Genomic DNA, 15,184 nt, shown 5'->3' on the forward strand with positions numbered 1-15,184 from the left:
CCCACTCTGAGCCATTTGGTATGAGCTACAAAGTGATTTGCAGATGGCTGCCACTTGTGCTGGACTTAAGAGGTGCCTGGAGTGGCTAAGTTGCAAACTGAGGCTGGCTGGCACTAGTGCTGGGCTTGGGGCTGCTTAGCAGGAGGTATTGGGGCATACTGAGGTCAGATGCTGGTTTGGCATCTGTAAACCTTTGAGAGATTTTAGGAAAGTCCACAACATGAGACTAGACAAGGTACTTTGAAGGAAAAAGGTACTTGAAGTGATTTGGGTGGGCCAGCAAGCTAGTGAGGTGAGGCTTCAGAGAATCACTAGGGTGGAGTAATTGTGTTAGCAAGGTTGATGGAAACTCAGATATGGTGCCTGCCTGAGCATGCAGGTTGGGTTGTGGGAGGCTCAAAATAGGAAAAAATGGCTTCTGATAGCATTTCTGTCTGGAGAAAACTGCTCCTCCAGCCCTCACCCTGAAACCAGTCAATTCAATTTCTCCTGAAAGTCTCTGATGCCTTTCCAGCTGCATCACTAGCACTGGAGTCCAGAAGGATTGCATCCAACCATGGTTACCTTACGAGGAATGCATGGGACAACGGGAGCCACAATCTCCACTGGTTTTCACCGACAAAAGTTATGGGGACTTCTCTTCCCAAAAGGGGAGACCTTGACAACTGAGATATCCCTCCCAAGCTGAATCTGCCATAAATGAGTATGGGACCAGCCCATTAAATTTATTTCCCTCCCACCAGTTGATACGACTTCTTTTGTATATCCTTAATTATAGGACTTCTGTCCAGCGAGACTTCAGGCAGTTCTCAATGATGGTTGTTCTATAGTTTAGTTATAATTTTCATGTGGTTGTGGGAGGAGATGAGCACAGTGTTTTTCTATTCTGCCATCTTGACTGGAAGCCCCTCAAAGTTGATCTTTGAAAAGTATAAGAAGCCCCAGCCGGCTTGGCACAGTGGATAGAGCATCGGCCTGTGGACAGAAAGGTCCTGGGTTCGATTCTGGTCAAGGACATTTGCCCAGATTTTGGGGGGCATGCAGGAGGTAACCAATCAATGATTCTCATCATTGATGTTTCTATCTATCTCTCCCTCTTCCCTCCTCTCTGAAATTAATAAAAATGTATTAAAAATTTTTAAAGAGAAAAGTATAAGAAAAAACACACCTCCCAGTATAGAAGCAATGGAAGTTAAATCAAGACCTGACTAAATGAAAAACAGAAAGCTTCAGTATGTCCAAAAAAGCAAACCAAATTGAACAAAAACTTGGGGAAATATTCATAACAAATGCCAGTTAAGAGTCTAGCATCTACCAAGGAAAGCATGCCTGCCAAAATTAAAAATTCTTAATATCATTAGTAATAAAAAACTGAAAATATTATGAAACACTATTTCCTGATTATCAGTTTGACAGAGATTAAACCTAATGAAACACTCACTTTTGGCACAGGCAGGCAATGCAATGAACATGGTATGTTAGAACAACAATCTGGCAAAATACATTGCAAAATGTTATTCTGATTCAATAATCAAAAGATGTTAAAAATATTATTACTCTTCAACCCAAAATATCTAATTCTAAGTATATACATGAAAGATAATAATTTCTATTAAAGATTTATATATAAATAAAGGTCCTTAAAAACTCTATCTTTGAAAAATATTTTACATGAAAAAAACCTATTATAATACTTTTAAGTTTAAAAGGGAAAGATATAATTTGAATAGTCTATTATTCCAGTTACAAAAAAGATTATAATAATTTATATAAAATATTTAATATATTTTTATTGATTTCAGAGGAAGAGAGAGATGGAAACATCAATGATGAGAGAATCATTGATTGGCTGCCTCCTGTATGCCCCCTACTGGGGGTCGAACCCATAGCCTGGGCATGTGCTCTTGACTGGAATCAAACCCAGAACCCTTCAGTCCATAGGTTGACGCTCTATCCACTGAGCAGAACCAGCTCTATCCACTGAGCAGAACCAGCTATGTAAAGTATTAAAAGGGTGCTGGATAATAAGTTATTTTTTCTAACCTGTATTTCCTAGCACTTTGGAAATTTTCTATAACACATATTCAGGGCCTTTAGGGGGTAAAAACTGCTTAAAAACATAAAAAAATGTATACAAAGAAAATTGAATACAAAAAAGTTACTAAATTAAGAGAACAAAAGCATTCCCTTAGCAATAGACTATAGCTGTAGGATTTCACAACTACAAAGAATTCAAGAGTCTTGCTTTCAATGTCATTAATTAATATAATGAAGAACATAATTCAAGAAATAGGTGTTTTATACAGGTAATTCTCCTTCATTGAATGTGTCATTTTAAAAATGTGCTTCAGCCTTCACCTTAAAAATTTACTTAGTTTTAGTTTTATAAACAACCTCTACTATCATAAGATAATTTACTCATTCTTCTTTATACAACCATATAAATGACTAACTAAAAAACTTGATTTCTGTCATAAAGAATATAGCTAATAAGAAGTACAAAGACGAAAGATAACCTACAAATGCTTAAAACTGAAAATGTCCAAAAAGACCTAAAACAAAATAAAATAAATCATAGCAACAGAAGCACTCAATATAAAATATCAACCAAAACTGAGACTAGAATAAAGCTACATAATTAAAAAACACACACACAAGTATATATGATTTCATTAGATGTCAAATATAACCAACAAATTATTGTGGTTGATAATAAAGATGGAAAGGCAATTAAAAAACAAAACACAACACAACTATACATGGAAGGCATAATTCAGAATCTGATTTACCTTTTAAACACATGTAAAAGCATCAAAGTGAAAAGCTAATTTACTTCTCTAGTGGCTAAAAATAAAGATCTATGATGTCTCAAAATCTAAAATTTGTTAAGAATAAGATGGTTACTCCTCCAGAGTTTCTACTACTTGTTTACTACCACACTGTATACAACAAACAACATTGCCCAAAGAACTTTGTGCAATGATAAAAATGTTCTATATGTGTACTATTATGGTAACCATGTGGCTACTGATCACTCGAAATCTGAATAGTGTGACCAAGAAATATTTTAATTTTTATATCATTTTAATTAATTTTATTCCCAAATATACTGGTGGCCACCAAACTGGACAATTCAGTTTTAAGCCCTCTGTGTGTACCTAAATATTATAAAAAATTATTATATATGCCCTGGCCTGTATGCCTCATTGGTTAGGGCATCGGTCCACAGATTGAAGGGTCATGGGTTCGATTCCCAGTCAAAGGTGGTTTGCAGATTCACTAGCCCCAGTAAGGGCTCAGGTGGGAGGCAACCAATTGATGTTGCCTCTTTCACATCAATGTTTTTCTCTTTCCCTCTCTTCCTCTCTCTCTTCCACTCTCTAGAAATCAATAGAAAACATAACCTCAGGTTAGAATAAATAAATAGATAGATAGATAGATAGATAGATAGATAGATAGATAAATATTATAAAATAAGCTCTATACAGGAATGAGTTCACTTCCTTATGAGTTCAACTTCCTTAGTAAAGCACACAATAGGTGGATAAATATGTAATCAATGTTTGATAAAACAAGATACTTTACCAGCTCCATCTGAATCCTCTACCATAGGATTTATTTCTACCATGGTTGCATCAAATTTCAGAAAAAGGTTGTAAAGCTTGACCATGTTTTCTGCTGCAGAATCCACAACATTAGATGGAAATCCCATCTTCTGTGCAAGCTGAAAGCAATTTGTCTCTTTATTACAGGAATGCCACATACATCCAATCAATATTAAATTACTATAGATAAAAAACTTATTTAAATAAGCACAAATCATATGAAGTCAAACATTAATCACTGAAGTAGCAGCTATTAATAAATGGTTAAAAAGTTTTTATCCAAAATCATAAGGCAGGTGGAAGCAGTACACAAAAACAGTACAGAAAACTAGTGAAATTGTAAACAGAATTATCATGTATGTATGTACACAGAGAAAGTCTATAACTTTCATCAGATTCTTAAAAGTGTCCATAAAAGTAAAACCACTAATCTATTTTGTTTATATAAGATAGTATCCCTACCATTCCAATTTTCAGGGGGGTAAAAAAGAGAGGAACAGCCAAAGCCGGTTTGGCTCAGTGGTAGAGCGTCGGTCTGCGGACTGAAAGGTCCCAGGTTCGATTCCGGTCAAGGGCATGTACCTTGGTTGGGGGCACATCCCCGGGTAGGGGGTGTGCAAGAGGCAGCTGGTCGATGTTTCTCTCTCATCGATGTTTCTACCTTTCTATCTCTCTCCCTTCCTCTCTATAAAAAATCAATAAAATATATAAAAAAAAAAAAAAAAGAGAGGAACAGTTTAAGGCCACCAAAGGGATGTGATATCCACATTAGTTTACACAACAAAAGAAAAAAGACGGCAGAGTGAGGGAAAAGAAACCTATAAATTAGATGAGAACCTATGAAAAAACATTAACCAATACAATGAAGGACCTTATATGGATCCTCACTCAAAGTGGAAAAGAAAAAGAAAAAAAAGAGATAATTAGGGAATTTGAATGATAGGATAAGTAGTAATGATATTAAGGACTTCCTGTTAGTTCTACTAGTTATGGCAATTATCTTTTGAAGATACATATTGAAATATTTATAGAGGATATAAAGAAAAATATTGTAGATACTTCTTAAAGTTTCCATTTCAAACAAGGTATTAATATGCCTTGACACTTAAAACATTAAAAAAAAAATTGTTAATCATTTCTCTTGTACAAAGTTGATTTTCTTTCTTCAAGGATTATAATTACTTAACCAAAAGCTAGAAATGGAATGCAACACACCCGGACAGCTTGCTCCTTTTTGATGCCTTCTACAATATCAATAGGTTCTTTAACTATGGCTTCAGGAGACTCTGCAGCAACATCTTCAATGTTGACACCACCTTGAGAACTTCCTATTAATACAGGACCCTAGGAGAGGAGGAAATAGCTAAAACATCAAGATTTTTATTTTTATTGAATCGGTCAATAAAACTTTAAAACCTCTATGTGCACACTCTGAGGCTTATGCATCTATTACTCCCCGTTCCTATTTTTAAATTTCTGTGAGAATTTATCCTAATATCTCCTGCACAATGCCCCTTAATAATAAATGTTCAACTGAAATTATAGAAAAGAAATAAAAAGGAAGAGAAAGAAAATAATTCTCTATGAGGGAAAAAGATTAAAAATATATACAAAATTTATAACAAGTTAATATGAACATTTATATGTGAAATAGAACCTATGCATTTTCTGAAAAATCATAATGAATAAGTCTAATAAACTAAAGTTCCAGATTTTATAAGTTCCAGGCTTATAAGTCAGTAAAATAGAAAACTACCTACCTTAAAGAATATCTCAGGCTATTATCATCCTATATAATAAAAGGGTAATATGCAAATAGACCAAATGGCAGAAAAACCAACCAATCAAAGCATAATCCTACCCAATAAAATAATATGCAAATTGACCGTTACTCCAACACACAATATGGCTGCCCCCCAACGTCGTCAAAGATGGCTGCCCCCATGAGGACACAAGATGGTCGCCACAAGATGGCCAACGGAGAGGGCAGTTGGGGGGGACCCACACCAACAGAGGGCAGTTGGGAGGGACCAGGCCTGCAGGGGAGGGCAGGGAGAAAAAAAAGAGAGAAACAGTTCAAGGACAGGGAGCTACCAGGCTGGCAAGGGAGGGCAGTTAGAGGCAACTAGGATGGCAGGGGAGGGAAGTTAGGGGTAACCCAGCTGGCAAAGGAGAGAAATTAGGGCAATCGGGCTGGTAGGGGAGCAGTTAGGGAGCAGTTAGGTATCGATCAGGTTGGCAGGCAGAAGCAGTTAGGGGCAATCAGGCAGGTAGGCAGGCAGGTGAGCAGTTGGGAACCAGCAGTCCTGGACTGTGAGAGGGCAGTCGACATCCCTTGAGGAGTCCCAGATTGGAGAGGATGCAGGGTGGGCTGAGGTACCCCCCCCACACACATGAATTTCATGCACCAGGCCTCTAGTCTATATAATTAAGAGGTAACATGCAAATTGTCTGTTACGGTGTCAGAGTAACAACCAATTTGCTTATTGACAGACCAGCTGGAGGCTGTGCGTAGCAGGGGGACTTGCGTGAGGCTCACTTCCCTGCTTCCCTGTTCCCAGCACCAGAGCCCTCTTTTTCTCCTGGTGCACGTGCCCAACAAACACCCCTGCAACACTGTGCCCATCCGAGAGCACTCTGCCCAGGGACGCCACCAACCCCGAGGAGCAACACCCACATGGCAGAAGGCTGGTTCTTGGGGCAGAGTCGGCAGATGACAACTGGGGGTTGTGCGTATCAGCAGTGACATCCAGGAGGATCAGCCATGCAAATCGACAAGTTGTAGGCCCAAGACTACGAAGGAAGGGCCCTGGCGCAACAACAGAGAGTGCACAGACGACCCTCACACCACAGGGAAGCCACTGCAGCTTTCTCCAGCAGGCCAATCATTCATCTGCCCGGTCCCACCTGGATAGGGGCTCACATCCTGAGCAGAATGCTGCCGACCCCCTGCCCAGGACAAGCCAGGGCCTGTGCAAGCATGCCCATCACCTGCAAATTCAGGAGGGGAACAGATGGAGAGCCTCTCAAGGAGTGGGAGTGGGCAGGAAAGGCCTTTGTGTCCTTCCCCTTTCATCACTCAATGGAGAAACGCCTTGCGTGCATGTGCATGTGTGCACACGCGTGGGCCACAGTAGGCAAGACACACCTGCATCATCACTTAGCCCCTCAAAGCTGGTGAGGGAAGTTAGGGGGATCAGGCAGGCAGACTGGTTAGGGCAGGCAGGCGAGCAGTTAGGAACCAGAGATCCTGGATTGCGAGAGGGACGTCCAACTGCCAGTTGAGGCCGGATCCCAGATTGGAGAGGGTGTAAGTCGAGCTGAGAAACCCTCCCAACATGAATTTCATATACTGGGCCTCTAATTAATAATTATCATAGAGTATTCTCCAAAGGTTTCCCTCTGGTGCAGAGAAGAGAACATGACCTCAGGAAGTGCTAGGGCAACAAGAGGACATTGACATTTGAACAATGGACACAGACAGCAGATGTTGGATAGGAGACTTCAAAAGGAAGAAGGAATGAACTCTGAGCAGAAACTGCATTTGATGCATTTTAGTCTAGAGCAGTGGTTCTCAACCTTTCTAATGCCGTAACCCACAGGTTTAGAACCGCTAGCAGGGTCACCTAAGACCATCGGAAAACACAGATATTTACATTACGATTTATAACACCTGTCAGAATAGCCATCATAAAAAAATCAACAAATGAGCAGAGAAAATGGCAACAGAATAGACAAACGTGTTCTGAGCCTTGTCCCGGAGCAGAAAGAAAAAACAGATGAGTGTCACACTGGGAGTGTTTGTTAGCAAGCTAAGGGGCAGCTCAACTCCAGGAGAAGGTGGGGTCTGCTGGACAGGGTTCCCCGACAGGGCAGCCCCCATGGCGGCTCGGTCCCCTCCTGGAGCTACAGGCTCGGATGGGGAAAACTCGCCATCTTGAAAGGAAAAATAGATCTTGTCAGAGGCCTGAATATCCACAGCTGCTGCTGAACAAAAAGATAGATACAGACACAGTAAAGCATTAAACAGAATGTCAAATTACAGTGGGAAGGTTACGGAGAGGTGGGAGAGATAAGCGATCAACTGAAAGACTTGTGTGCATGCATATAAGCATAACCAATGGACGCAAAACTCTGGGGGGTGAGGGCATGTATGGGAGTGGGGTGCGGGGGAGCAATGGTAAGATATGTACACATATAATACCTTATTTTAAAAAAATGAAAAATAAATAATCAACAAACAACAAGTCCTGGCAAGGATGTGGAAAAGGGAACACTAGCTCACTGCTGGTAGGAATGCAGACTGCTGAAGTTAGTATGGAAAACAATATGGAGTTTCCTCAAAAATTTAAAAATGGATCTTCCATTTTACCCATTGATCCCATTTCTGGGAATATCTTCTAAAAATTCCAAAATACCAATTAGAAAAAATGAATGCATCCTTATGTTCATAGCAGAGTTATTTACAATAGCTAAGATTTGGAAACAGTCCAAGTGCCCACTAGTAGATTAGTGGATAAAAATGCTATGGTTCATTCACACGATGAAATACTATGCAGCGGTAAAAAAGAGGGATCTCTTACCCTTTGAGATAACATGGATGGACCTGGAGAGTATTATGCTAAGTACAATAAGTCAGTCTGAGAAAGACAAATATCTCATTATCTCACTTATTTGTGAAATCTAATGAACAAAATGAATTGACTAACAATGTAAGACACGAAGCTTGGAGGCATGGAACAAATTGACATATGTTGATGTGAGGATGGGGCAATGAGAAGAAGTAAACCAAAGAACTTATTATATACTTACTAGAGGCCCGCTGCACAATATTCATGCAAGAATAGGCCCCTGTCTTCACTCCCAGCTGTCAGGGAGCCAACAAGTCCCTGCTCCCCACCCCAGCTGCCCAGAGGCCGGCAAGTCCCCACTCCATGGCCGCCTGGGAACCCGGAGCCGGCGAGTCCCTGTTCTGGCTGCCCGGGAGCCATCATGTCCCCGCTCCAGGGCCGCCTGGAGCCAGCAAGTCCTGCTTCTGTCTGGAGCACCACTCCAGTAGCTCACTCTAACATCCTCCTTCCTCTCATAGCAGGCTTCACACTGCTTTGCTTGCATATGCAAATTAACCTCCATTTTTATTGGGTTAATTTTCATACTCACTCTGATTGGCTGTGGACATAGCAGAGTGATGGTTAATTTGCATGGTTCTCTCTCTCTCTCTTTTTTTTTTTTTTTAATATATTTTATTGATTTTTTTACAAAGAGGAAGGGAGAGAATAGAGCTAGAAACGTTGATGAGAGAGAAACATCAACCAGCTCCCTCCTGCACACCCCCTACCGGGGATGTGCCCACAACCAATGTACATGCCCCTGACTGGAATCGAACCTGGGACCTTTCAGTCCGCGGACAGATGCTCTACCACTGAGCCAAACCGGTTTTGGCTGTATGGTTCTCTTTTATTAGGTAAGACTAGAGGCCCAATGCATGAAATTCATGCTCAGGGGTTGGGAAGATAAAGGGGATCCTCTCAGTCCAGTCTGCACCCTCTCCAATCTGGGACATCCCTCTCACAATCCTGGACCATTGGCTCCTAATTACTCACCTGCCTGCCTGCCTGATAGTACCTAACACCCCCCCCCCGCCCCCCTGCCGGTCTGATCACCCCTCACTGGCCCCCCTGCCGGCCTGGCCACCCCTAATTGCCCCCCTGCCTGCCTGGTTGCCCCCAACGGCCCCCCTTCACTACCCTCCCTGCCAGTCTAATTGCCCCCAACTGCCTTCCTGCTGACCTGGTCACCCACAACTCTACCCCCTCCCTCTGGCCTAGTTGCCCCTAACTGCCCCCCCCCCACCACCAGTCTGGTGGCCTCTTTCTGCCCCACACCAGACTGGTTACCTCCAACTGCCCCCTCTGCTGACCTAGTTGCCCCTAACTGCCCCCTACCAGCCTGGTTGCCCCTCACAGCCCCCCTGCCAGCCTGGTCGCCCCACGCAGTATACTGTTCAGTTGTTTGGTCATCCCTTACTAACCCCCCTGCCTGCCTGATGGTAGGCAACCATCTTGTGAGGGCGTGAGGGTTAATTTGCATATTACCCATTTATTATATAGGAGGATATGCATAGCCCATGGACAAGGGCAACAGGGTAGTGAAGACCTGAGAGTGTGTGTAGAGGCTGGAAGGAGGAGGGGGAAATAGAAGACATTTGTAATATTATCAATAATATATACATATTATTGGCAACACTTTTTAGGGGAAAAAATATAATATAAATTCTCACTAAAGTAATGATTAGATCTCTAAGAGTTAACTGTAAGTTAAATAAAAAGCTAAACAAAATACGTATGAAATAATAATATGTACATAAAAAAACCCATGAATAAATAGGTTTTAGTATACTAATTCCCTGGCAAATTAGAAAGAAACCTCAAAATTTGTAGCCAGCAGGTCAGAAGAAAGCTTATATGGGTTAAATACAGATCAGTTACAAAATGACTACAGTTTTGAATTTTATCATGACTGCTGAGTGAATATTCATTTTTGTTTAAACAATATGACTTTTAAATTTTAGTAATAAACTTTCAGAACAATCTAAGTTGAAGCAAACAGTTATAATAAAAAATATGTAATTCTTTTAACAGATTTAATATGTATTCCAAGCAAAATAAAAAATTGATATAGTACCACCAATTTACAGATTATAATGTTCAACTAGAAATATAAAGTAGCAAATGTGATTTTTTAAATTAGAAATGTCTACAAAGGCACTAAGCAAATGTTAAGAAATCTGACTTTTTAAAAAATATATTTTATTGATTTTTTGCAAAGAGGAAGAGAGAGGGATAGAGAGGTAGAAACATCGATGAGAGAGAATCATCGATCAGCTGCCTCTTGCACACCCCCTACTGGGGATGAGCCCGCAACCAAGGTACATGCCCTTGACTGGAATCGAACCCAGGACCTTTCAGTCCACAGGCTGACGCTCTATCCACTGAGCCAAACTGGTTTCGGCAAGAAATCTGACTTTTAAAAAGTACTAAGATAGAGTAGGTACTTAAATTGATTTTTCTTAGAACATCAGCTCTATGATAGTATCTGCCCCAGACTTCCTGACAGATACACACTAAAGAAACCTATGATTCATCACCTAAAAACAAATAAAAAAAGCAATTTTTAATAATCAATTAGCTCCTATGCACAGGAATTTTATTCAATAGAAAATGCTCTTTTTATCAATAGCTGACTAATTTTTTTTGTTCTTTAGTAAGGACCTGTCCACAGGGATTCAAAAATACAATTCACTGCTGAAACTGGTTTTGCTCAGTGGTAGAGCGTCGGTCTGCGGACTGAAGGGTCCCAGGTTCGATTCCGGTCAGGAGCATGTACATTGGTTGCGGGCGCATCCCCACTGGGGGGTGTGCAAGAGGTGGCTGGTCGATGTTTCTCTCTCATCGACGTTTCTAGCTCTCTATCCCTCTCTCCTCTCTGTGAAAAATAAAATATATTAAAAAAAAAAATACAGAAGAAACCAAGATGGCGGCATAGGGTAGACACCCGAATGCAGCCTACCACAACAAATTTGAATTTAGAACTGAAAAACAGGGGAGGCATTGCCCTGAAGCGCCAGACGGCTGGCTGAGAGGAGGCTCTGCCATCTGGGAAGGAGAGAGAAGGCACGCTGAACCTCAGGAACTGTGAAGGTGCGGAGAACTGTGTGCGCCAAAAGGCGCTGGCTTAATCCCGGTGCGGAGAGGAAGGGCTGGACCGAGATTGCTGCTGGCTTACTCCCTGCATGCAGAGAGGGCGGGCTGGGCTGAGTTCGCTACTGGCTTACTCCTGGCGCGGAGAGGGCGAACAGCTAACGCGGCTGGCTTTCTTGTCCGAGAGGAAAACAGAATCACCCTATTGCTCTGATAAACGGCCCCAGACAGGGAGAGGCCAGACTGTCAGGCAGTGGGCAGAGATCTCTTGGAGGTGTGTGAAGCCAGAGGCCATTACTGTGGGACTTGGGGAGGAGCCGAAGGGAAAACAAAGTTTGTCTGCACCAACCCGAGACTCCGCCCTACCTGTGGCTGAGCACAGAAGCTCTCCCAGAGGCTGGCTTTCTCTAAGGAGGGACTTGCAGGAATCCAAAGCTTGTCTGCGCCTTTACCAAAGAGGTGCGCACGCCTGCAACCAATCTTCCAAAACTCTCCACGAACAGGACTTTTCTAAGGCGAGACTGACAGGGAACCAAAGATTGTCTGCGCCACCCCGAAACCCTGCCCTATTCAAGCAGAGTACAGAAACCCTCCTAGCTGAGACACTGCTGATCCTCACAGCCAATTGGCTTGGAGATCAACGCTTCCCAGTGATACCAACAATAAGCAAGGCTTAACAAGACTGCACACACAGCCCACAAAGGGCTACACCAAGACTGTCCACTGCAGGTAACTGGGAAGGCTGTGCTACTGGGCTCTACCAGAACACCTAGCACACAAAGCTATTCCATCAAATCAGGGAAACAACTAAAATGCAGACAAGAAGAAGGACACAAAGGAAGGAGATGGAGGAAAAGAAAAGATTGGACATTGAGTTCAAAACTACAGTTATAAGGTTATTCAACAATATCCTAAAAAAGGCCGATAAAATAAATGAGACCTATGAGGATATGAAAAGGGAGCAACTAGAAATAATAAGGGATCAACAAGAAATGAAGAAAACATTGTCTGAAATAAAAAATATTATACAAAGTCCTAAAAACAGACTAGAAGATCGCAAGAATCAAGACAAAGATTTAGAACACAAAAAGCCAGAGGACAATCCTCTGAAGAAGGGAGAAGATAAGAGAATCCAGAAAGTTGAAGATAGTGTAAGAAACCTCTGGGACAATTTCAAGCGAACCAACATCAGAATTATGGGGATTCCAGAAGAGAGAGAGCAAGATACCGAAAGAGTACTAGAAGAAATAGTGACAGAAAACTTCCCCCACCTGGGGAAAGAAATAGACTTACAAGTCCAGGAAGCCCGCAGAACCCCAAACAAAAGGAATCCAAGGAGGACCACACCAAGACATATCATAATTAAAATTCCAAGAGCAAAAGACAAAGAGAGAATATTAAAAGCAGCAAGAGAAAAGCAGGTAGTGACCTATAAAGGAGCACCCATAAGATTGTCAGCTGATTTCTCAACAGAAACCATGCAGGCCAGACGGGAATGGCAAGAAATATTCAAGGTGATGAATAACAAGAACCTACAGCCAAAAATAATCTACCCAGCAAAGCTATCACTCAGAATCAAAGGACAGATAAAGAGCTTCACAAATAAAAAAAAGCTAAAAGAGTTCATCACCACCAAACCAGAATTAGATGAATTGCTGAAGGAGGTTATTTAGGAAGAGGAAGAAGATAAAGATAAAAATTATGATCAACAAATACGTAGCTATCAACAAGTGAATCTAAAAACCAAGGGAATTTAAAAATCTGATGAACAATATTAACTGGTGAATATAATAGAATCAGAGGTATGGAAGGGGAGTGGACTGACGATTCTCAGGGAAAAGGGGAGTGGGGGTGCGGGAAGAGACTGAACAAAAACTGTGCACCTATGGATGAGGACAATGGGGGATGGGAAAAGGACAGAGGGTGGGGTGGGAACCTGGTGAAGGGGAGCAATTGAGGGGGGGAAGAGGATCACATTTGTAATAATCTGAACAATAAAGATTTATTTTTTTAAAAATACAATTCACTATATCCCAAAAAGTAACACCAACCAGCTCCACATTAGTCTAAAATTATAATATCTTTGGCCAAATGTTGTTATTAGTATAATGAAATTTTTAGTCTGAATTATTACAATTCTGTAATACTTTTGCAAATGAAATAAAAACATGTTTCCTTAATGAGATTCAAATAGTTCTCTGATTATTAAAGTTCTTAAAATGAATTCAAATTTCATCCTTTCCTCTTATGCTAATATATCTTTTTAAAAATATATATTTTATTGATTTTTTACAAGAGGAAAAGAGAAGGATAGAGAGAAACATCGATGAGAGAGAAACATCGATCAGCTGCCTCCTGCACACCCCCTACTGGAGATGTGCCCACAACCAAGGTACATGCCCTTGACCGGAATCAAACCTGGGACTCTTCAGTCTGCAGGCTGATGCTCTATCCACTGAGCCAAACCAGTTTTGGCTATGCTAATATATCTTTAATAAAATATACTTAGAGCATTATAATATATTTAATAATGCAGATTCAGTTTGCTACAGTTACTGCAATCAATATGAACTATTCTGAATGTACAACATAATGGGACTCATATCTCAAATTGTTCAAGTATTTATACTTAGTTTCTGGCTATAACCAAAACTGAAAAAATAATAAGTAACAAAATGATAGATGTTGATATAAAAAGGAAATAAAAATGTAGTGAATATAATTTTTGCAAATGTGTGTAATATATAAGGATATTATCATGAGATTTCTAAAATAACTAACAAAACTAAATTCTATGGTATAGAGACACTTACAAAAGTAAAGACATCAGTGCTTTTTATCTTATACTAGAGGCCTAGTGCCTGAAATTCATTCACTTGGGGGGGGGAGGGGGAGTGTCCCTCAACCTGGCTTGCAGTCTGGGAGCCCTTGGGGGATGTCTGATTGGTGGCTTAGGGCTGCCAGAGGCAGGAGAGACTCCTACCACTGCCACTGCACTTGCCAACTGTGAGCCAGCTCAGGGCTTCTACCTGAGTGCACTGACCACCAGGGGGCAGCTCTTGCGTTGAGTGTGTGCCCCCAGGAGGTCGCTGTGTGTCATACCAGTTGTTCCACCCTTTGGTCCATTTGCATTTTAGCCTATTATTATACCGAATCCTGAGTAGTTTTTACTACTCTCTAACGTTACCTTAAGAAATTTCTTATAAAACGTAAAAGTTACAAAAACATTTGAAAATATCATTGAAACAATAGAAGATTTAATTACTAAACTATAGGAACAACTATTTTAGAAAAGGAACAACTATATAGAAAATAACTATTTTTAAAAAGCTGTTTTACAGATAAAAAATATTTTCATGACTTAAAATTCTGATTACAGCAAATCCTTATCAGGGCTTCCAAATACATATCCAGCTTATTCCAGAAGACAAGCTAGTTACACAGACTCAGCTCATAAAACTTAACCAATGCATGCAAAAAGCCAAATATTTACAGTACAAAATGATTACCAATGTTTTCTCTAAGCACCAGGTCTATGAAAAGCTTTCTCTTCACCTGATGACTTAAGCTCACAACTAACATTTTAGGTTCCATTAAGAGAGGGAAGCATAACTAGGGTCATGCTCCTCAAGAATCATATTGTTTGTTATTAAATGTTACCTTCCAACTTACCAAGTACCAAATTATCTAGTGAAAGAAACCCTAAACTATAAAAAATACCAACAGAATGAAAGAGAAGAAAATGAAGCCAGAGATACACATTCTCTTACTGGGTTCAGAAACTTTCTCTTTGGTTAGAATATTTTATTCTGCTAGAAATTATTTCCTCAGTCTATAAAATCTAGCGATGATTTAAGTTGCTCTTAGCAAATTAACAAT

General features: G+C 40.7%; 1 protein-coding gene across 1 annotated transcript in view; it reads right to left on the minus strand.

Moving 5' to 3' along the window:
• The window catches only part of SUCLA2 (succinate-CoA ligase ADP-forming subunit beta), a 46,269-nt gene that overhangs the window by 17,928 nt on the left and 13,157 nt on the right, over window positions 1–15,184 (minus strand). Inside the window, exons 5-6 of the mRNA XM_036456419.2 lie at window positions 4,821–4,949; window positions 3,586–3,724 (exon numbers count right to left, since the gene is read on the minus strand). Of these exons, the coding sequence (XP_036312312.1) occupies window positions 3,586–3,724; window positions 4,821–4,949 (268 nt within the window). The remainder of the gene's footprint in view (window positions 1–3,585; window positions 3,725–4,820; window positions 4,950–15,184) is intronic.

The sequence above is a fragment of the Pipistrellus kuhlii genome, unplaced genomic scaffold (assembly GCF_014108245.1).
Source record: "Pipistrellus kuhlii isolate mPipKuh1 unplaced genomic scaffold, mPipKuh1.p scaffold_m20_p_3, whole genome shotgun sequence".
In the NCBI taxonomy this organism is placed as follows: Eukaryota; Metazoa; Chordata; class Mammalia; order Chiroptera; family Vespertilionidae; genus Pipistrellus; species Pipistrellus kuhlii.